Source organism: Epinephelus lanceolatus, chromosome 9, assembly GCF_041903045.1.
Source record: "Epinephelus lanceolatus isolate andai-2023 chromosome 9, ASM4190304v1, whole genome shotgun sequence".
NCBI lineage: Eukaryota > Metazoa > Chordata > Actinopteri > Perciformes > Serranidae > Epinephelus > Epinephelus lanceolatus.
In genome coordinates, this window is record NC_135742.1 from 42,442,194 (window position 1) to 42,462,856 (window position 20,663).

At 39.0% G+C, this 20,663-nt stretch overlaps 3 protein-coding genes across 9 annotated transcripts in view; 1 reads left to right on the plus strand and 2 right to left on the minus strand.

Moving 5' to 3' along the window:
* Positions 1-6,826, minus strand: part of pnpla7b (patatin-like phospholipase domain containing 7b) — a 52,290-nt gene extending 45,464 nt beyond the window's left edge. For 2 of the 3 annotated variants that reach the window (XM_078170976.1, XM_078170975.1), the window contains exons 1-5: positions 4,679-4,727; positions 4,233-4,276; positions 3,823-3,897; positions 3,464-3,551; positions 2,620-2,699 (exon numbers count right to left, since the gene is read on the minus strand). In XM_078170976.1, coding sequence (XP_078027102.1) covers positions 2,620-2,699; positions 3,464-3,551; positions 3,823-3,897; positions 4,233-4,276; positions 4,679-4,712 — 321 coding nt within the window. In that variant the 5' untranslated portion in view covers positions 4,713-4,727. Of the gene's footprint in view, positions 1-2,619; positions 2,700-3,463; positions 3,552-3,822; positions 3,898-4,232; positions 4,277-4,678; positions 4,728-6,749 lie in introns of those variants that run through there. The other variant, XM_033619787.2, reaches the window with a different exon arrangement.
* Positions 6,827-7,122: 296 nt separating this feature from the next.
* Positions 7,123-8,443, plus strand: mrpl41 (mitochondrial ribosomal protein L41). Of its 3 annotated transcripts, none has more exons than XM_033620265.2 (2): positions 7,123-7,205; positions 7,801-8,443. In XM_033620265.2, the coding sequence occupies exon 2, from the start codon at positions 7,839-7,841 to the stop codon at positions 8,244-8,246; it is 408 nt and encodes a 135-aa protein (XP_033476156.1). In that variant the 5' UTR covers positions 7,123-7,205; positions 7,801-7,838; the 3' UTR covers positions 8,247-8,443. The 3 variants fall into 3 exon arrangements, with proteins under 3 accessions (XP_033476156.1, XP_033476157.1, XP_078027104.1); XM_033620266.2 differs by lacking the exon at positions 7,123-7,205 and adding an exon at positions 7,212-7,520; XM_078170978.1 differs by lacking the exon at positions 7,123-7,205 and adding an exon at positions 7,212-7,419.
* A 181-nt stretch (positions 8,444-8,624) lies between these two features.
* On the minus strand, positions 8,625-19,281 carry dph7 (diphthamide biosynthesis 7). Of its 3 annotated transcripts, none has more exons than XM_078170977.1 (10): positions 19,142-19,281; positions 18,624-18,796; positions 16,329-16,462; positions 16,161-16,248; positions 14,881-14,975; positions 13,555-13,712; positions 12,095-12,167; positions 11,945-12,010; positions 10,897-11,069; positions 8,625-9,782 (listed from the first exon to the last, which is right to left on the minus strand). In XM_078170977.1, exons 2-10 carry the CDS (start codon positions 18,753-18,755, stop codon positions 9,373-9,375), a joined length of 1,329 nt encoding a protein of 442 aa, XP_078027103.1. In that variant the 5' UTR covers positions 18,756-18,796; positions 19,142-19,281; the 3' UTR covers positions 8,625-9,372. The 3 variants fall into 3 exon arrangements, with proteins under 3 accessions (XP_078027103.1, XP_033476154.1, XP_033476155.1); XM_033620263.2 differs by having other exon boundaries at positions 13,555-13,715; XM_033620264.2 differs by lacking the exon at positions 19,142-19,281 and adding an exon at positions 18,995-19,135 and having other exon boundaries at positions 13,555-13,715.
* Between the last annotated feature and the right edge of the window lie 1,382 nt (positions 19,282-20,663).

Consider the following 20,663-nt stretch of genomic DNA (forward strand, 5'->3'; position numbering starts at 1 on the left):
CTTTATTGTCCCACGTGTCGGAAATTTGTCTTGGGCTGTAAGAGGTTACCGTCACTGCTCACATGAAGACTTGACAAGAAAACATAGCTTACATAAGGACAGAGTGAAAACTATCAGAAAATTAGGACATACACACAGTACAAGTAAGACATACACAGTACATTACATTCTCAGTCTTGGGGGTGGATTACTGAAACCACAGTCTTGAGAGTTTTTTGTTTAGGAGAGTTACTGAAGTTGGGAGAAGTGACAACTTAAAATGGTTGCTCTTATAGGCAATGGCCCTGAACCGTCGCCCAGATGGAAGTAACTCATACTCAGTGTGCAGAATGTGGGACGGGTCGTCTAGAATTTTGTGTGCCTGGTTTATAGTGACCTTTTCAAAAAAGGATTGAAGGGATGGGTAGTCATTTTTACTCATTACCTTATATAGCTGTTTTCACTAATTTCTCCAATTTTGATTTGAACTGTACAGTGAGAGAACAAAACCAGGCAACCACCCCATGTCTAATTAGACTTTCCAGTACAGCATTATAAAAAAGTGTCATGATCCTGGTGCTTAATCCAAATAGCCTAAGTCTGCGGAGGAAGTGTAATCTCTGACCAAGCCTGGAACAAAGATGATCGACATGCATGTTCCATTTTAGCAGACTATCTATGTAGAAGTTCAGGTACTTGTAAGACGACACCCGCTCAATTGCACTGTCTCCTATGACTACAGGGTCATGAGAACACACGTCTTTTGGGTCAAAGATCATTTGTTTGGTTTCATTAGTGTTCAGTATGAGGTGATCTCATCATAGTATAAGAAGGGACACTCTGCTACTTTTAATAAGCTCAAAATGATATTTTATGATGTAATTATTTTGATGACAACTTCTACAATCATTAGTATATAATGTGAACAGGATGGGTGAACTCACAGCCCCTTGTGGTATTCCTGTCCTACAGGACTTTGCGTTTGAAAGGGTGCTGTTCACACTAACCTGTTGTGATCGGTTAACTAAAAAAGAGTGGAACCACTTTATGATAGAAGGGTTGACTTCTAAGTTTACAAGCTTCTTAATCAACAGCTGAGGGCATACAGTATCAAAAGCCGAACTAAAATCAGCAAAGAGAACTCTTGCATGTGCTGCTGGGTTTTCTATGTGCTTGTTAATTAGATGAGCCACACTGGTGACCACATCCTCCATGGTGCGCCCTGCCCGGTAGGCAAAGTGGAGTGGGTCCAGACGAGATGTTACTTCAACTTTCAACATGCACACCATTATTTTCTCAAAACACTAAATAACACCACATGTTAGTGCAACTGGTCTAAAATCTCTGTTTTCAGCTGGGTACTGAACTTTTGGAACAGGTATTATAATGGATTTCTTCCAGAGGGCTGAACAGTGCCACTCTCTAAGTAGCGCTGGAAGATGGGGCACCGGGCAGCAGTAAACTCTGTGGAGCATTTTTTCAACTGAGTGTAAACACAGCATTTACAGACTTTGCCGCTGTCTGTCAGTGCTGTGCTCTTAAACCAATGTTTATAATATGACCTCACTGTATTCTGAGCATAGCCCTGGTCCGTGCTTCACACGTATTATCATTACGATTGAATCACAGACTTGAGCATTAGTTTTTCTGAAAGATAAACAACTGGTGACCTCTGAGAAACCTAGGTTATTAAACCAAAATGCAATGGAGCTTTGGGGGCATTTTCTAATAGCTCTCTTTAAATAGGAACATTTTCTTGTTTCAGCTTTAGGAGCACAATAATGCCAATAACAAGATGGACTGAACAGGCAACATGTTGCTTTAGCAAAGCTATTCCTGAAACTTCACAAAAAAAATAGAGGGCCACTGTAGGCTTAGCAGCACTGTTGGAATTAGATCAAGGAAGATCAAATGAACATACTATGATTATACACAGTTTAAACCTCTTCAATCTAGCCAATGAGCAGACTGCAGAAGACCCACACAAAAACACACTAACTTAATATTTAGAGCTAAGTTGCACTGCTGTGGTTCCATAATGATTGAGGGTCACTGACGCTTTTTTGGACTGAAAAATAACTTCAAAGTCAAAGTTCTTCATTGCTTCATGTCATTTAAATTAAACATGGACATATGCAATTTTTGACTACACAGAACAAGAAACTTTGGAAATGGGTTAAAAATCTTCTTTTTCAGACTTTTCAAAATAATTTTTAACCAAATTTAAGTTGAAAGAAATTTAAGAAATGTAGACTTTCATGCAGAGGAGTTTAACTCATTCTGACAGAAAGAGATTATAATATGGATAAATGACATTAGATAAAATGTTTAAGACTATTTAATGACTTATTAGGCCCAATATTTATAAATCTGAATTTATTTATCTTCATTTTAAGGACATGCAGACACCCTGAATATAGATTTAAAAAAAAAAAAACTATGGACAGAGTATAATTAATTGTTAAAGAACAAACAAAAAAATCACACATACACTGCCAGGTTGGGATGGTTGTAGTTATTTATAAAATCAATTCATGGTGCATCAGGGGGACCCCTTGGATAGACTGGGCCCTCTGCAAAGTGGGTTCTATGTCTATAGAAAGGGGTGACACTGAGTATGATGTTAAAGAAGGCACTGACCTTTCTCATGATCTTTCGGCCATAGAACATCACCTTGTCTCTCTTCCTGAAACGATAGTGTGGAACACCAGCCTCCTCCTCTGAAACACACCAAACATTCTCTGTAAGACCATTTGCAGTCTACTATATGAATCGTTCTGTGCCAGTCATACTAGCATTGAATTGGAGTACCATGCTGATTCAGAACATCTGTGTGATTAAATCACCCTACAGTTTCAGGGTATTTAATCCCTGAGAATAACAAAATGAATGCACTGACTCCAAGATTTATTTTTGAAAATCCCATAAAGCGTCAACTACTAGTGATTTTTCAAAAATGAATAAACCTAACCCTTTAAATGCATGCTTGTATGAACTGTGAACATTAATGTTGTCTCTGAAGCTCTGACATAAAACTGGACACATCTGTAAAAACATGGATGCTTCACAGATATCTTTCCCCTGACAAACGATCTATACAATCAGCACAGTTTCAAGGTGGACAACAAAGATTGGTGTCACTAATACTGACCTTGACCTTTGACCACCAAAATCTAATGAGATCATCACTGCGTCAAAGTGAACGTTTGTGAAAAATATGAATAAATTCCCTCAAGGCATTCTTGAAATATCATGTTCATGAGAATGGGATGAACAACCCTAAAACACAATGCCTTCAGCAACGGCTATTGCTGACGCAGAGGCATAAACATCTCATACTGACAATCCTCACTTTGAGTCAACATCTATTAATGCATAACAGTGTATCTGGGTATATTTACATCTAGGGTATATACATACTGAAAAAATGATACATACAAATGTACTCAAACAGAACAGGATGTACAGTGTGCAGGACACTTACTTGACATTTTGTATCTTCTGTAAAATAGGAAAACAACAACTCCAATGACAGAAACAACTGTCACAGCCCCAATCAACACAGCCGTCCACTGGAAGACAAACACATAAAACATATAAATTAGGTATACTGTGTTCTTCAATTAAAAAATGACACATACTTAATATCAGAACCCTCCTTTATTCTACCCATTTAACATTATGTACCAAATGACAAGAAAATAAACACCAAAGTCTTTCATGTGTACCCAGTACATCATCTGCTTCAGGGCACTTCAGCTCACATATTAATTACATTCATTATGACCAAAAAAGCTGTTTGCAAAAAAACGTCACAGTCAGGGATTGACTGTCAGTGGTTACCATGTTGGCCTCCATCCTGTCCTCCACAAATTGCTGCATCTTGGCCTTGATATTCGTACCGAGTGGCAGCAGGCTCTGAAACATACAGCACAGGAAAAACACTAAGGCAGTGGATTAAGCTGGACATGGAACAAGTAGCTTTCAGTCAAATATATGACCAAGCAACAATTGAAGTGCTTTCAGTTTCTTTAGCATTCATTTAAGCAAATTTTTTTTTTTTTTTAACCCAACAAAGGCTGGTGAAATACCTATAGGAATTTGTCATGTTTTTGACAGGGAAATACACATCTGAGTTATGATGAATGTTATATGGTCATAGTCTTGTACCTAAATGCTTCACTAAGGACAAGGACATGGAACTTTATTTTCAGACAATAAAGTGCAATGAATGGTGTTGAGGGATGATATACCGGGTATATACTGCAGCTCTCCTCTTCTTCATTGTCTTCCATGCCTGTTTAAAAAGATAACGCAACACTAAATGAAGGCAATCTCTAAGAGTAAAATGAAATTATTTAAACAGTACCTTTCATAAAAGTTGAACAATGACATTTCATTAGGGAAAAATGTAGATTTAAAACTTAAGAAAAGGATTTCTTGCTAACATGGTGCTATATTTTGGTAAAGTTTTTGTGATTATATAATAATAGCCTGGAACTCGAACCCTTGACCTTAGCAATTAGGAACATTAGTGCCTTGGTCCACCAAACTGACAAAAGCAAAAGTTTTCCAAAATCTGGGTTAAACCAAACAAGTTTTTATTGACTAACAAATTCAAAGAGATCCTTAAAAATGCTTCACAGGATTGAATCATTATTTTCAGAAACTTAAAAAAAGACATTGATGTAACTTGTACCTTTTGTCAAGAGCAAAGAGAGACGCTGGTGCATTTGTTTTGCTCCTACCAACAGACATAAAGCAACTGTGGAGTTAATTTAGTGCTGATCATATCCACCCTTACTTTAAATTACTTTAGAAAAGTGTGTTGTTTGGATTCATTGAATAAGACAGAAATCTCTGCTCGCAGTTTTACTTGATTAATTTGCTTATCATATTGACTACATTTTACATTCATAAATCCAGACTTGTACGTTAAGAGCCCTATGTTTTTGAGCTATCTGTATTGATCAAGCAATACACATCATCTATTTCTGAATATACAAACAAAAAGCTCTTCAAATATATGACAAATATAAGATTGATTTACCTTTTTTTCTTTTCATTGTTTACTGCAAACTTAATCCCCCTGGCGTGTTGTAATAGTAAACTATTGTATTTCTATTGGACACACAAGGTTTGACATGTTTGATGTAGGCTATATGTAACGTATACTTTTTTCAATAACATTGAAATACTCTTTTTTTTAAAAACAAATCTGGGTTAAAGATCACCTACTCTGGTCAGGGAAAAGAGGTCACAAGCTAAGTGCTTGTAACCAGACACTGTTTCATGCACTTACACACTGCAATACTCCAACAGGCTCTACAAACAGGCAGAGAGACTCAACTCTGGGGAAAAAAAAAACTAAGAAAGCGCCACTAAGGAATAATGGGATAGAACCAGGCCATTGGTTCTCAACCAGCAGTGCTTAAAGGAGTTCCAGGGTGTCCCCAATAAATGGAGAATAGTTTATTTTCACTAATTAATTTACTATAGAAGTGAGCCCAATGTTAGCAAGAGTCAGGGTGACTGTTCTGATCACAGGTTTCACTTCCTCCACAGATCTCTACAGTAGTTGACAATTATAGAATTCTGGTCTTAATCATATCTCACAACCAAAATCTTTCCAGATTGCGGTCCTTGAAGTGAAATGTTATCAAACTGAGTTCTGTGACCTACTGCAGTATGCATCAATTTGGGGACTGCTTGAAAGGATTAAAGTTGAGAACCTCTAATAAAGCCTACCATATACAGTTTGTATACTAAATACATTTATGAAGATCACCTCTGTTGCATATTTACTAGGGATGTGAATCACCAGAGGATCCATGATACAATATTACAAAGATACTTGAGTAAATACAAAATATTATTGCGATTTGAAGTATGTTCTTCATGCTGAGTATTGCGATAAAATATATTGCGATTTATTATCTTATTTCAATTGTAATTTATGTCCCTAAAGAAAAACATTTTATAAGATAAAATTGTCAGTCCTTTTTATCTCACTTCAGCTTTTTTTTTTGCAGCAGCAAAATGTATCCAGTGCACTGAAAAAGCAACTTATTATATCATTCTAGGAGGGCACCTAACGTTTAAATTGTATGTCATATTCATAAGTTTTATAATAAAAAAACGATGCATGGCAGTGTGCGACATTGCTACAATGTCATATCACAATGCAATACTATGATGTTTCGATATTTTTCCTTCCACACCTAATTACTATCCATGTTGACTTATCCTGGGGCTGTCCTCTTGTGTCTGACTTCATTCAAAAAAAGAAGATGCTTCTGGAAAGTGCTATATGGATCATATAGAGTGTGCGTTTTCCAGAGAGCAATGAAAGCCATAATTAATTGCTAGCCAGATATTTTGGCGAAATCACAGAGAGTCATATTCCTGCTTGACAGAATTAAAATGTAGTAGTGACAGTGGGTACAAAATAACTCTTCTTTACTTATAACGTTAGATTACACTTGAAAAGAACGTAAAGAACAGACATTTAACAGATATTTTGTCACAATTAAGTAAGCTAACATACATTTTTACTTTGTTATACGTAACCTAATTGTTCTCACAGACTGTGTCCGCGGACTTTGCTTCTGTTTGTGCAGTCCGCTACACAACAAGAGGACAACCCAGTGCAAGCGAAAAACTCAACAAACAAGTGTTCACTGACAGAGTCTATAACATACACAAACAGACAAATGAACCCTCGGCTAACCCTTTTCCACTGAACCGACCGAATAATTTTTCCCACATACCTTTCTTGCCTTTAAGTTTTTGTGTATATGTACATGGCCTACAATAGTGTCAACGAAGTAAAAACAATCCAATGTCCGGTTGTACCTATCAAAATAAAAATCCTTAATGACGAGAATATACTGAGACCCAGATGTAAAGGAGGCATAGAGTGTATTTAAAAAGGACGAAGGGTGCGATTAAATAGTTAGGTTTTACTGTTTAATGATACATTGATACGATGTACAGCTGAATGTTAACAGATAATTAAGATACAGTTTGCTTTGCACATACTGTGCCTTAAAGCATTTATTTTGAAAGGCATTCTGTCTAAACTCTGATTGACTTGACGCACCACAACCACTGAGATCAGTATCTGGGCTTGTTATTGGTTGATCTTGTTGCCTCTTGGCCAATCACTGCGCACTTTCTTGGACAGTCAAGCACATTGCTTACAGTGGACCAACGGTGGGCTCAAGGTGAGTGGTGTTGAACTTTGTAACATCATATGAACTTATGGGCAATTTATTTTTGTAACGTTGTACGTTAACAGCTATTTTAGTGTAAACACATAAGTGAATTAACTGTTCGCTTGCCAGCAAACGATGCAGCATTAGTTGCCTCGGAAGTCATCGTTTGGTAGCTAATATTAACTAGTTAACGTCAATGACAACGCGTTAACCACCCAATACTGTAAGTCATTGTCTAACCTGGCTAAGTTAGAAATGTAACGGAGTTTTTTTTTCTCTCGTGAACCAGTTTTTACTACCTCTGGACCAATGTGTTAATATCAGGTAACGTCAACATCCACCCATCCCTGATTGTTAGCTAACAAACGGAGGTAACGTTAGCTTGTTAGAAAACAATATTTAAGATGATGATTAATTATTTGGACTCACGTCATTCCCGGCAGTCATACTTTATCCTCATGTCTAAACAATAATGTAAGTCAATAGTCACTTTCGAGGAACAATAGGGCAGTTGTGGTGGTGGCAAAATCCGATTATTATTTGGGGTGGCACTTGTGCTGTCTTGTTATCAATACATGTGTAAATAATAACGCATTCTTTGCAGGTTTCCTCTGTCCTGGAAAGAGGAAACGCTGTTGCACCATGGGTGTGTTATCCACGCTGTTGAGAGGTCTGATGAGAGGAGCGGACAGGATGTCTGAGTTCACCAGCAAGCGTGGATCAAGGACTCATAATAAGGGCAGAGGTGCAAGACCCACCGGAGTGAGGCTTCCCAGCAGAAAGTTTGTGGCCATACAGGCCATGATTCCTGAGTTTGTGGTCCCTAACTTGGAAGGATTCAAACTTAAACCCTACGTATCATACCGCTGTCCTCGGGGAACAGAGCCTCCACTCACAGCAGAAAGTGTGTTTGCTGAGGTTGTGGCCCCTCAGATCAAGAAAGACTTTGAAGAGGGCACTTTCAACAAAGATCAGCTGGAGAAATATGGATTTGATCCCCAGCAGGAGGGGAAGCTCTTTAAGCTCTATCCCAAGAACTATGTGCGTTAAAGATGCACTAACAGTGAAATGTATTTACAAAGGTGCAAACTGCGGATTAGACTGAAAGTTGCAGACTTACTGGTGTGAAAATCATTACAAATGGGACTATATCATCTTGAGAAAGATCAATTTCCTGCAAGTGGTGTACTTTTTTGTTACTTGATCATTGAAATAAAACTTGAGGGGCTGTGATCCATACTGCAGAACTGTGCATTAGTCATTGTAAAGATCAGTTGAACACGAGATGACTGTCATGAGGCCACTGATAGTCATTCTTGACATTCTGTTATACAGGAGGTTACCATATAATTACTGATTTTGCTCAGAACCTCTTGATTTAAACAACACGTTCACTCTGTGTCCAAGTTCAGATATGCACAGTGAACCTAGAGCTTGCAAGTGTAGCTTTATTGGTCAGAAAATGCAATGAGTGTAACCAGCAATTAAAGTGGCTTCTACAAATTTTGATATACTACAGTTTTCAGAATCACCAGATGGTGAACATCACCACCTGTGGATCAGCACAGATGCTGACATAGCACTTTTTACAAATGCAATAAGGGTTTTTTCTTGAGGAGGTTCATTACATGGGAACCTTAATACCAACCTTCAACCAGCTTATTAGGGATAAAATCACAAGTCATCAACCATCAGGCCAAGGGGTGCACATGAAGAGACTTTCCCTTTGAGTACCAATAGTCATCAGACACAGTCACACAAATATAATAAAATTGGTGCCAGTCTTCAAGCAAGGTGTTTTTGTGAACAGTTTTCCTTAATACAATCACAAAGTATTTAAAAAAAAGCTATGATGAAGGAAAGGTATGTGGGTGAATTGTGGTATTGATCTTGTTACTACAGGACATACAGTATAAGGATTTTAAGCAATTTGTTTAAATACATTTTTATAAAAATCAACTGTTGAAATGTTACGAAAATATATGGTTGTCCTAATTGCATATTCAGTGGTAAGTTCTTCCAGAGTGGGTAGGACTTATCTTCATAGTGAAGACAGTGAATGGAATAACAGTATAACATGCCAATGTTACAGTTGGGCTGTACATTCTGTGTCACATGTTATAATGTTGATAGACGCTATTTCTATAGTGTCAATGCAGCCAGTGCTCAAGCCTGGTCAACACCGGTCTGATTCCCGTTGAGCCTCATCTGGAGTCCAGTCCCAGCGCCACACATGGAGCATATGGTCATAGAATGAGCAGCTTGCCAGCAGACAGGACAGTGAAGGGGCATCCTCATTAGAGTTGAGGGTGGGGCCTAAAGTAGGGGTAATAGAGGGCGCTGCAATGCCCTCTGGTATGTATCGTCCTGCATCATCTTCCAGGGAAGTGTCAAAACTGGCAGTGGGAGATTCATACTGAATCCTCAAGTGTCCGCCACTCTCTGTGAGGCTTTGCTTTGGTTCTGCAGCAGCAGGGGAGCAGGGAGCCGGTTCCTCCAGGGACAGCCGGGACCAGTCTGCTCCGTATGCCAGGGAGTTGTGGAGGATGTAGGAGGCGATGACAGGACACGCTCCTCCATTACCCTCTGGATAAGATAGGACAACATCAGTGGTTTCACACAAACTTGACAATAACTTTTATGTCAAAAACAAACAAATTGCTAACTTTTGAAGTGTCCTGCTCCTTACAGGATCTATTTGATACATATCTTGGGTCAGCATGTTTACTACAACCTACTGGTTCCCACTGTATTCTCAAATGAAGATGTAGGTCTGCAATGCTGAAGTGCTCTTAGGGTGTAATAAAGTGTGTTTAGTTACTTCTGCCAGTGCCAGGGCAATAAGAATCACAGTGGTCATCCTCACTGAACTGTTTACTCAACTCTGAAGTTACTGCAAATATGACTGTCAGTCATCTACTGGCTTTTTTGGTTGAGTTACCCGAGATCATATATGCATGATGGATGAAGTTCCAACAGTCCTTTGCTCCCCAGCCATACAGAAAATATCTTGGTGTTGCAGTGAATATACATAATTGGCACGTTTTTTCTGCAACTACTATCCAGTATAAATACTACTATCTGGCAGTAGTTTACTATGTAAACGTCTCAGGCTGAATCCAGCATGGGACCTTTGTTGAATCACTTTCTTCCTCATTTCTTGTCATCTCTTGATTATCAACATTTTATAAAAGCAAAAAATGCCATAATCATAAATAAAGTAGTTGATATGGCAATAGATTTCTCAAATATTCCATTATTTGTGTATAAATATCAGGAAATAGAAAAGAAATAATTTTTCAGAGCCCAGGGTGGCAACTTGGAATTCTATTAGCAAGAAGATCCTTTTTTAAAAAAAAAAAAAAAAAAATCTAATACTCCAAAACCCAAAAGTATTCAACCAGCTATCATACATAGCAAAAAGAGCTACTCCTTACATAAGAGAAGCTGGAACGAGAGAATGTTTGAGACAAAAAACAAAACAAAAACGTATAGCTTGATTTTCTCTTAAACAACTTACTGTTTTAACACTAGTATCATTACATTATGGATCAGGAGGCCAAGCAAATGCTTGGTGACTAGGTTAACTAACTGTTTGACTATCCAATCATTAAAAAAAAAAGAAAGAAAAAAAAAGAAAGTTTATGTTAACATTCAAAACAAGTAATTCCTTCCCTGCCAATCTGTCTTCCATACTCACCTAAAGCCTGCTGGCAGTGAAGGATGTGGAAGTCATTGTGCATGCAGGCTGCCAGCAGCAGGTGATGATGGGTCGGATGCCACTTTAGCCTCCACACTCCTCCACCCACAGAACTCTCACTGAGAGGCTGCTGCATGTTCCTGCCATCCCATAGCAAAACCTGCTCATCGTAACTGCAGAGAGAAACACCCAGAACACAAGGCTTACAGATGATCCCGTGACTGAAGGAGTGAGTCAGCTGACAGTTAAAGCAACTCTTACCTTTCTTGCATTTCACACAGCGATTAGAAAAAATGTGAACATACACAACTCCCGCCTCCCTCCAAAGTCCCATCCCCCTCCACCTGCAACTCCACCTCCGTCCAAAGGCCTAGTCCCCCCTCCTCCATTACGTCCTCATTATGTCTATGATAGATGTAGGCGTTGGCAAGGTAACGTTAGATAGAGGAGAGCGAGTGTAACACATGTTGACGTTACAACCAAGACAGTCAAACGCAACCCCTGAGTTTTAAAACTCAACGAGTCAGTGATGACTGATGAGTTTTAGAATAAAGTTACAGTGCTAACTGTAACTTTGCAGTGCTACAGTGCTAGCCTATGTTACATTAGAGGCAAACTAAAAATACCTGTCCAGCAGAAACTCTGCAACCATCTCGTCCCTTTTTAGCTCAGGATGAAGCTGCATCAGTCTTGTTACGCGAGCGGTTACATCAGTTGGAGGTCTCCATGTGTGGAAGACAGACAGGACGCTCGGCCAATCGAATGCAATGATTGGTCGGAGTTTTCTTAGAACCGTATGAGAATGGTATAATTATGAGTTTTCATCTCTGGTGGAATTCACTTACATTTCAGTGTGCCATCAGCTTATTAATAGCATTTTAACCTAAACAAAGAAAAGTGTAAAATTTCCAGAAAGGTAAGTGTTGTTTTAAGGACAGAAGGAGCACAGAGAGAGGAAAGATGGGTACTCAACAGTAGCCACAATCATACAAAAAGCTAATTCTCACACAGTGTTATGTTACCATAGAGAGTTCATTGGGATATTTACCTGCCTGTAGCCAGGATGTGTTCCTGGTGTGGGTTACTGTGAATACTGCACACACCCATTGAGTGCCTTCAAGAGAACGGACCAGAAATTGGCGATGTACTTAAACAGACAGACCACATGAATACTGTTGACACTGACAACAGTACTTACCTTTTACTGGTGAAAGTAGGGCAGGAGGGACCAACCCTGAGATCCCAGCCTTTTAGTTTGCAATCATCACCTCCTGTTGAGGAATGAGACAAACACAAACACACACACACACACACACAGGAGAAAGTGTAAATGCATATACAAGCATAAAGAAATTATAAAAAAAAAAAAAAAAGTTAAAATCAAGCAGCAATCTGCCGAAAAATACTGAAAAACAACGCCAATATGGAAGTACCAAAAACCGCAGTTCATCAAGTAAGCGGGTGAAGCTGGCTCCAAGAGTAAGTCAATCCCCCAGAGTGCTGCAGGGATGACATTTTTTTTGTGAACCAACCTGGAAGTTTGCATTACCCTGGTTCCCCTAACAAAAAGCCTGTGGTAATTGTCCACTGGATTTTGCATTATTATAGAAAATAAAATAATCTTCACAAATGAACACCACTTTTTATTTTTTTTAAGCATAAATGCAATTGCCCGAAGTTAAAAGCTAATGTTAGGCTATATACAAATAAGCAGATTTATCATTTGCAAATTTTGGCAACTCTCACACACTAATGTTGGTATCGGCCTCAAAAAGTCGGTATCGATTAGGCTCCAATTGAATATTGTGTTGTATTAAGTATTTGACAGGGAGAAGTTCATCAGGAATTCAGCACTGCCCATTTCAGTGTGGAAATACTGCATCTGTGTATTGGACAACATCTCTTCCCAAGAGACTCACTGCTGCAGCAAAGATTGATTTTTAAAATAATAACTTTCATCTAGTAGCCATACTACCAACCATTCCTTACAACCCTAACTTCTGTGGATGTGTCAAACACCTCTGGAAGCTCATGCTAACAGGGCACAGCTTAGGCTTCAACAAGCTCTGGTTGTGGTCAACAATAATTTGAGGCCACTACATCAGAGCTCCATGCTCATACTGAATTGACTGACAGCAGCAGTCTGTTTACACTGTGTTACACAGTTTAAGACTTGACACAAATGGGGTGTCGGTGGCTTAGTGGTAGAGCAGGCGCCCCATGTACAAGGCTGTTGCCGCAGCAGCCCGGGTTCGAGTCCAGCCTGTAGCCCTTTGCTGCATGTCATCCCCTCTCTCTCACCCCCTTTCACACTTAACTGTCCTGTCCATTAAAGGCAAAAAATATCTTAAAAAAAAAAAGAAAAAAAAAAGACTTGACACAATATCATATACCAAATGTTTGTGTATGGGACACAGAACCCTGAATGTGTAACATTTTCAATTCATAAATAAAGTGACATACACAGTTATTTTAGCTACACCATACAATGACATAGAAACATCCTGACATTCGGTGAATCCAGGCAGGCAAACAGCCACACAAAGAAAAGTTGGGGGCCTAATAAAATTTCTGCTTAGGCCTCCAAAAAGGTCAGGGAAAGCTCTGCAAGTGGTCGTTAAAAATGTGACAGATAATGATTTAAATGAGGAGAGTTACCAGAATAAATCAGCTGTGTGTCCCAGTAGGAGAAGGCTGAGATCCAGGCCTCAAAGTCATGGGCCTTCCACTGTGACAGAGCCGTCAGAGCACCTTCAGCCAGGGAGAGAACACTGATGCAGCCTGCGGAGTCACTGCACACCACCCGCACTTCACTGCTGCTGAAACAAACAGGAGATATTTGACAGGACCATTGTTGCAATAAAATAGTCCAACCAAAGCCAAGAACCCTCACAACCATTAAAAAAGTAGCCCAATTTTAATTCCCTTTTCATTTATTTAGGAAATGGTTTTTATGTGTGAGTATAAACAAAATATTAATGTCATACCCTTTTCCCACTGAAATTAGTGTGTATATGCACTTTTTTTAAAATGCAAAAAAACCCATAGACTCCTGTCCAATTGCTAGTAGACCAGAACCATATATACAGCAGTTGTTGTTTTTTTGTTTTAATGATGTGTCATGTCATGTCATGATGTGAGGTGCCTATTCAGTCCAATGACAACTGCCCCCCCTACTCTCCCTCTGATTGGCTCGCACTCCTTGCCTTTATTGGTTGGGTTGGTTAGATTTAGGCAAGAGGAGTGAAATTGGTTAGGGTTAAGTTAGGAATATCAGGGTACGCTAATCAGAGGCAGAGTAAGGTGGGTCATGCCTCTACCATCCTTGTTAAAAAAAATAAAAAATAACTCACACCCAGGTGTCATGTTTCCATCACTGATGATTGGAGCCAATTGGAGCTGGAGTCAATAAATATCTGTGACAACTGAAGTCTCATTTGTCCTGGAAAATTAATACTGATTGTTACCTTTCACACTAAAAGTCAGATGTTAATGGATGTCAGTGGGTTTTTGTCCAGTTGGAAAAGGGCTGAACATACATATTGACAGATATTTGTAATCCAAGTCTTTTATCACACAGCTATAACTTAATAATAATTGGAATAGGAATTAAGTTACTTAGTTGAAATAAACCGTATCAACATATGGGTTTGATGGTCATCAGTTATGGTCATTGTGTTTTCAGCTGAGCTACTAAATTAATCTGGATCATACTTGGAGAGAAGGTGCCGATCTATTGGTATACAGACTGATGTTTTGTTGGTGGAGACTGTCTTAATATTACAAAAAGCAGCCCAAATGATCACAACATCCCCAAAAAATGTTTTACCCACCCTAATGAATAAAAAGTAGCCCAACTGGAGGGAAAATTGTCCAATCTGGCAACATTGTAAAGTGTTTTTTTGTATAAAATGTTACATTAACTGTTAAATGGAAAAACACAGCTGCAGGTGCTCAGGCTCTGAACCATGCTGAGTTTTTTACCTGTCCATTCTTCCAGTGGACCAGTCTAATGACAGAGCCAGCCGCTCTGCTCCCACCTCCAAACTGCACAAAGGGTGCAGACTACGGGCGCCTTCCTACTGGATACACACAGTCGTCAGTGTACACTGCCACATCAACAACTATAGTCCAACCAGGTCTTATAATACATAATAACAGGAGTAGAGTGGAATAAACACACCCATTACTGCTCATACAGTCATTTCAGTTAACCAAGCAGCTATTAAGCATTTCTGCAGCCTACTGAATGAGTAATGCGTCTTGGTTCACTTTAGCTTGCACATATTTACCCTCCTCTCTAAACAGACTGAAGGCCTGTGTAGTAAACTACCATGAAAGGAACAGTGACATAGTGCAACAGCTGTGCAAGCTTATAATGTTCAGACGGTGTTGACACCGTGTTAAGTGTCATATTGGACAGTAGTATATTGCATACATTGAGTGTTTGTCCATCCAAAACAATCTCTACAGTTTGAAAAGTAGCTATTCAAAATATGTTGCAATTTTAATTTAATCAAAATTTGGTGTGTGTGTGTATACGGTCAGTTTTATCAGTGCTACAATCTATTGCAAGCTGGAAGTCTGGAAGCTGTATATTTATCTAAAGACAAAATAGTTTATGAGTTTGAACATCAAATATCTTGTCTTTGGAATGTATTCAATTGAATATAGGTCAAATCATAGCAATCTGTTTTTATTTATGTTTTACACAGCGTCCCAACTTTTTTAGAACTGGGGTTGTAATATAAATGATGAAGATGTCATTCTGCTTTGTTCAATGGGTGCACCACCATGTTGACCATGTGACATCAGATGTGTTAATTTGTTATATGGCACATTTCATACACAGTAGCAGTTCAATGTGTTTTACAAGCTGCATAATGACATAAGTAGAAAAGGATATTTAAAAAACTTGAAATTACAGTACAATTTGGTATGCAAATTTAATCATCTGTATGTTGTACTTTTTATGCATACTTTGCTGACAGACAATGCCACATTAAGCAACAGTATAACAGAGTTTGGTTGGAATTATGTTCTCTACTTACAAGAAGAAGTAGAGAACTGCATGTTTGGACTTCTTGTGGTAGAAAAGGCTACTTTCAAGCAGTTTTGATCTCAGACGCTGATGTATATATTCAGGGATTATGTGCCCTGTCAAAAACCTTACATGCTGCTTCTGTACACAAACATCATCTATGAGCCTAACAATATCAATTGTCACCTGCCTGCTGTGATTCTTCTCATGCCATATTTCTCACCTGACTGTTTGACAGCGTGTACAGCTGCAGCTCTCCGGTGGCAGCTGCCATTCCCAGTAAAGCCTCCCCTGACACTGGCACATGGCACCTGAGAGCAAGTTAAACAATCAACAAAGCAGAAGCACACAATGACAACATGAGCCACACTGGTCAAACTGGATTTCTTACCATTTCAAATCTAAAATGGCCGCTGTGTCCATGTGCTGTAGCTCAATCAGAGGAGGGCTCATTGATCCTTCTCGCCGAAACTGAAAGAGGTACAAACGACCAGTCCGGCTCGGGGTGGCATCCTCTTCCCCTGCCTACGGGAAGAATGTAATCATCAGTCAGACACCGAGCATGAGTGGCTGTAGTCCCAATAAGTACCTGTTACTACTGTTTAAAATTAAAGGTCCTGTGTGTGGAATTTAGGAATATAAAGGCAGAAATGGAATATAAAATGCATAACTATGTCTTCATTAGTCTATGTCACCTGACACTAAGAATCTTTTTGTTTCCATTAATTTAGAATGAGCTGTTTATACCTCCATACAGAGTGGGTTCTCTTCAACAGAGTTTACCATGTTATTTCTACAGTAGCCCAGAATAAACAAACCAATCACTGGCTCTAGATAGGGCCATTCGAGTTCTTGTGAATCGGCCACTGATGTTCTACACGCTTGGCACACGGGAGAAGTTTTAATTGACTGCAATCTGCTACCTCATCACTCGATGCCACTAAATCTTACACACTAGACTTTAAAGACACAAACAACTCAGACTGCACAATTGGAAAAGTATGTACAATAAAACAAGTTAAAAATGTTGTTTTGTTTTGGACAATATGGATGTGAACAATCCAATCAGCACAGTTTCAAGGTGGACACCCAAGATTAGTGTAACCAATTCAGTATCTGACCAAATGTCTCCCCTTCTGTTCCTGAGTTATGGTCTTGAATAATGGCCGAGATGAGTCAAAGGCAACACGCACACCTCCTGCTGATTTAGTGGTGTAGGGAATCAGGCCCCCCTGAAAAGTCAAGTCAATGAAAAAATGTGATTCCTGCACACACTTCTTTACCTTTGCATTGATTTGTTTAAAAAAGGTCACATTCATATTTGGTCCACAAATTAAAAAGTGTAGCCCATATGGTGAGAAAAAAATGGGCTATATATAAAATATGGTATGGAATAACAGTAATGATCTTTGTACTGTTATTGTGTGTAGGCACTATAAGTGAACCCTATGGCATGTTTTCGATAATATGTTATACTATGTCAATTTCAATTAACAAGTACTGACCATTTCAAATTAACAGCCAGAAGAGGGTTGTGATTCCTACAGTGGATGGGTACAATATGGATGTGAACAACCCGTATCATTTTTGCCCTGCTATAGGGACCCAAATCTAGATTTTGACACAGGGCCTAATGATAAGGTTCTCACTATGTAAGTTGACACTGTGCCTCATTATGACTAAAATACAAATTTCAACAAACAAATTAACACGGCACCTGGAGATTTTAGGGCCCCCTGAAGCAGTTGTCCCCTCTACCTGTTGCAAGCACCCTCATGTTCTCCTATAATGTTGGAAATAAGTACTTAAAGGGAAAGTTAGGATATTTGGAAGTGGGGTTGTAAGGGGTACTTATGCATTGTCCGTGCATTACATAAAGCAGATGTCAGTCAGCACGTCCCCAGTTTGGAGTCAAAGCCACCAGATTCCATTAACAACAACAGTAATTTTAGCTCACTAAACACTGGAGTACCGGATGTACTGCTGCTTTAATCAGTAAGTTAGTTTGTGTTACTGTGTGACTTTTGTGGATCCAAACTGACCATTTTAAATGCCAAAGTCACACAATAACACAAACAAAAACAAAATAACTCTTTGAGGCAGCTGTATATCAGCACCTCCTGTGTTGAGCAAAGATAAATTACTGTTTACTGGCTTTGAAGAGAGTGATATGTTGGCTTAATTTTCCAGTTGGAAATCAGTCTGACATTGAGGTTAAGCAGTGAAAATATTCTTAATTTAGCAGGCACTTAATACTTTTTGGTGGGACTTTTCTTAATTGGTTAAAATACATTTTGATGCTGAAGCCTCACCAGTGGTGCATTACTTAGCCTTCATGTTACTCCAGTCTGCTTCTCCAAATTGGACGCGTGCTAACTGAAATCTACTGTATGTAATATACTGTCTATGGATAAGAACGTCATACAACCCCACTTCAAAAAAAAAAACAAAACTATCCCTTTAAAACATGTAATTCTAGTTTGAATGTGTCAGTGTGGTCCAATGTGTTTCTGTGGACAGTGACGACTACAAAAGTTTTGATGTTGGGCTATGATGACATCACCGTATTTACAGACAGGGAAGCAACATTTGTCACATACACTACAGATAAAAACAAGAGTGCTGAGTGTCGGTTAGCACGAGGTTCTGCCCATACGACAGTTAACCTGCTTATATTCAGTCTCACCCCTTTCTGTAACTGATAGGTCCCACAGGCCAGGATGTCTTGGCTCGATACAACAGGACACCATTCCACCGTGTCGGCACTCAGCTCCGTGTCAAACACCTGTAGATTGCGGGTCCTCGACTTCCAAGCCATGACCAGCTGCTTTGCATAACGTTACTGTGCCGGTGGAGTAACTAAAGGGCAAAAAGGTATCCTGTTACGTCTCGACTGTAAAGTCAAAACAACACTCAAATAAGTCAGTCACGTAGTTCGTACGTTAGACCTTAAGCATCACAATGTACCAGCTAACGTCTATTAGGCTAACGATAACGTTATCTGGGTTAACTAAATAATCTGTTTGGCAGTTAGCTAGCAAGCTATAATTAACTCACTGCGGTCTCGCGCAGCGCAAACTGTCAACAGTAAGACACTTCAGGTGACGAACAGATATTCAACGGGTTAACAAAATGTCCAAGGTTAAGTTAACTTTTGTTTAAAAGTGAATATCCACAGAACAAATGATTATCAACAAAACTCACATGTGAGCCAGCCGCGACTCGACGACTCTGTGCGTCGTTACGTCATCGCTGGGCGTAAGGGTGCATTCAGTAACTACAAGGTTCTTAGCAATGGGTCCAAGCACTCAATGACACACTGTAAAACAGAACGCAATCAAAACTGATTAGAACAGGGGTAGGCAACTGCTCTGGGGCCACATGTGGCTCTTAGCCCCTCTCCAGTGGCTCCCTGTGGCTTTGACGAAAAATGATGTAGAAATGAGTAATGGTTATTTCAAGATTTAAAATAACCTAAAGTGACTGACATGACTCTCACATTCTCCATTTGTTAAAATTTGTAGCCTATAGGCTGAATACAAAAATGATTTAACATTTCGTAAACTTAAAAGTGCATTACATGTCTACAATCTCACAATTCTGATGAATCTCAATAGTGTTATCTAGTCTCGAGTTTCTGCAGATAGGTTTGCTGTGGATTCCAAATCAGAAAACGAAAAGTCTTGAAGGAAAATAGAGAATTTAATGGTGTGTGGACAGATTTTTTTTTAGCTTTTATTGACCTTGTACAAAGTACCAAATAATCACAAATAGCCCAGTGTAGAGCCACTTTGGGGTAAAACATATTAACACATGCTCATTTGTTGATAGGCTAATTTAGACTGAAACAGCTGTGTTTCCTTCATTATCAGGCTCAAATGTGTTGTGCAGCTGGAGACAGATTTTTTTTTTCTTTTTGGCCAAAAACAGCTCTTCTGATATGAAAGGTTGCTGACCCCTGGATTAGAACTATTTGTATACACGCTGTGTACTCGTACAATGTCTCTAGATCAAGGGCCTGTCTTTAAAGTGGGTTTGCTGGTAAATGCCTAAATACATTTGAAAATGCAAGCTATCTTTATTATAATAAATAAAGGACAGAAAAGCACCACCAGGGTCCAGCTGGAGCCTCACAGATCCAGACCTGTTCTATCTTAACTGTAGTCAGTCCATTTCCTAGTCTTTTCAGAGCTCAAGCTGAACTGCATTCCTGCAAGAACCAGCTGAAATCACTGTGTAGGGGGAGTCTTCTTGTACTGAAAGACAAGATGAAGCACAATTGACCAGGATTAATGCCAGGACAGTGCGGTGGCCCCAAAAAGCACTGTGTTCAACCCACACATACGTCTGAATTCAGCTATAACACTGATCATGAAATCTAAGCTGCCAGGTAAGAAGGCTATATAAACACAGCATACTACCTTCCTGTAGTTAGAATACATTTTTTAAAAAAAAGTATGTTGCAGTGGCAAAGATTAAAAAATGCATTAATCATATCAATAATTATAATTTGACCATGTGTATGATTCTGAAATACAAATGCAAATGAGTAGGCCTACTTTTACTTTGGGTAGGCTTCTTTAAGTTGGCTATATTTTGTTGTGAACACTTTTGTACTTTTACTGAAGTAACCTTTTAGATGCAAGATTTCATCTTGTAGAAGTGTCTTTCTACACTGTGGTATTGCTATTTTTACTTTACTTTTACTTACTTATTTTTACTTTTT

Coding starts and splice junctions, on each gene's coding strand:
- mrpl41 (XM_033620265.2), top strand. CDS start 7,839: ATGGGTGTGTTATCCACGCTGTTGAGAGGTCTGATGAGAGGAGCGGAC.
- dph7 (XM_033620263.2), bottom strand. CDS start 18,755: ATGGCTTGGAAGTCGAGGACCCGCAATCTACAGGTGTTTGACACGGAG. Junction 12,011..12,094: donor CCTACTTTCACCAGTAAAAG/GTAAGTACTGTT, acceptor GTTCTCTTGAAG/GCACTCAATGGGTGTGTGCA. Junction 11,070..11,944: donor CACATCCTGGCTACAGGCAG/GTAAATATCCCA, acceptor TTCTCTCTGCAG/TTACGATGAGCAGGTTTTGC.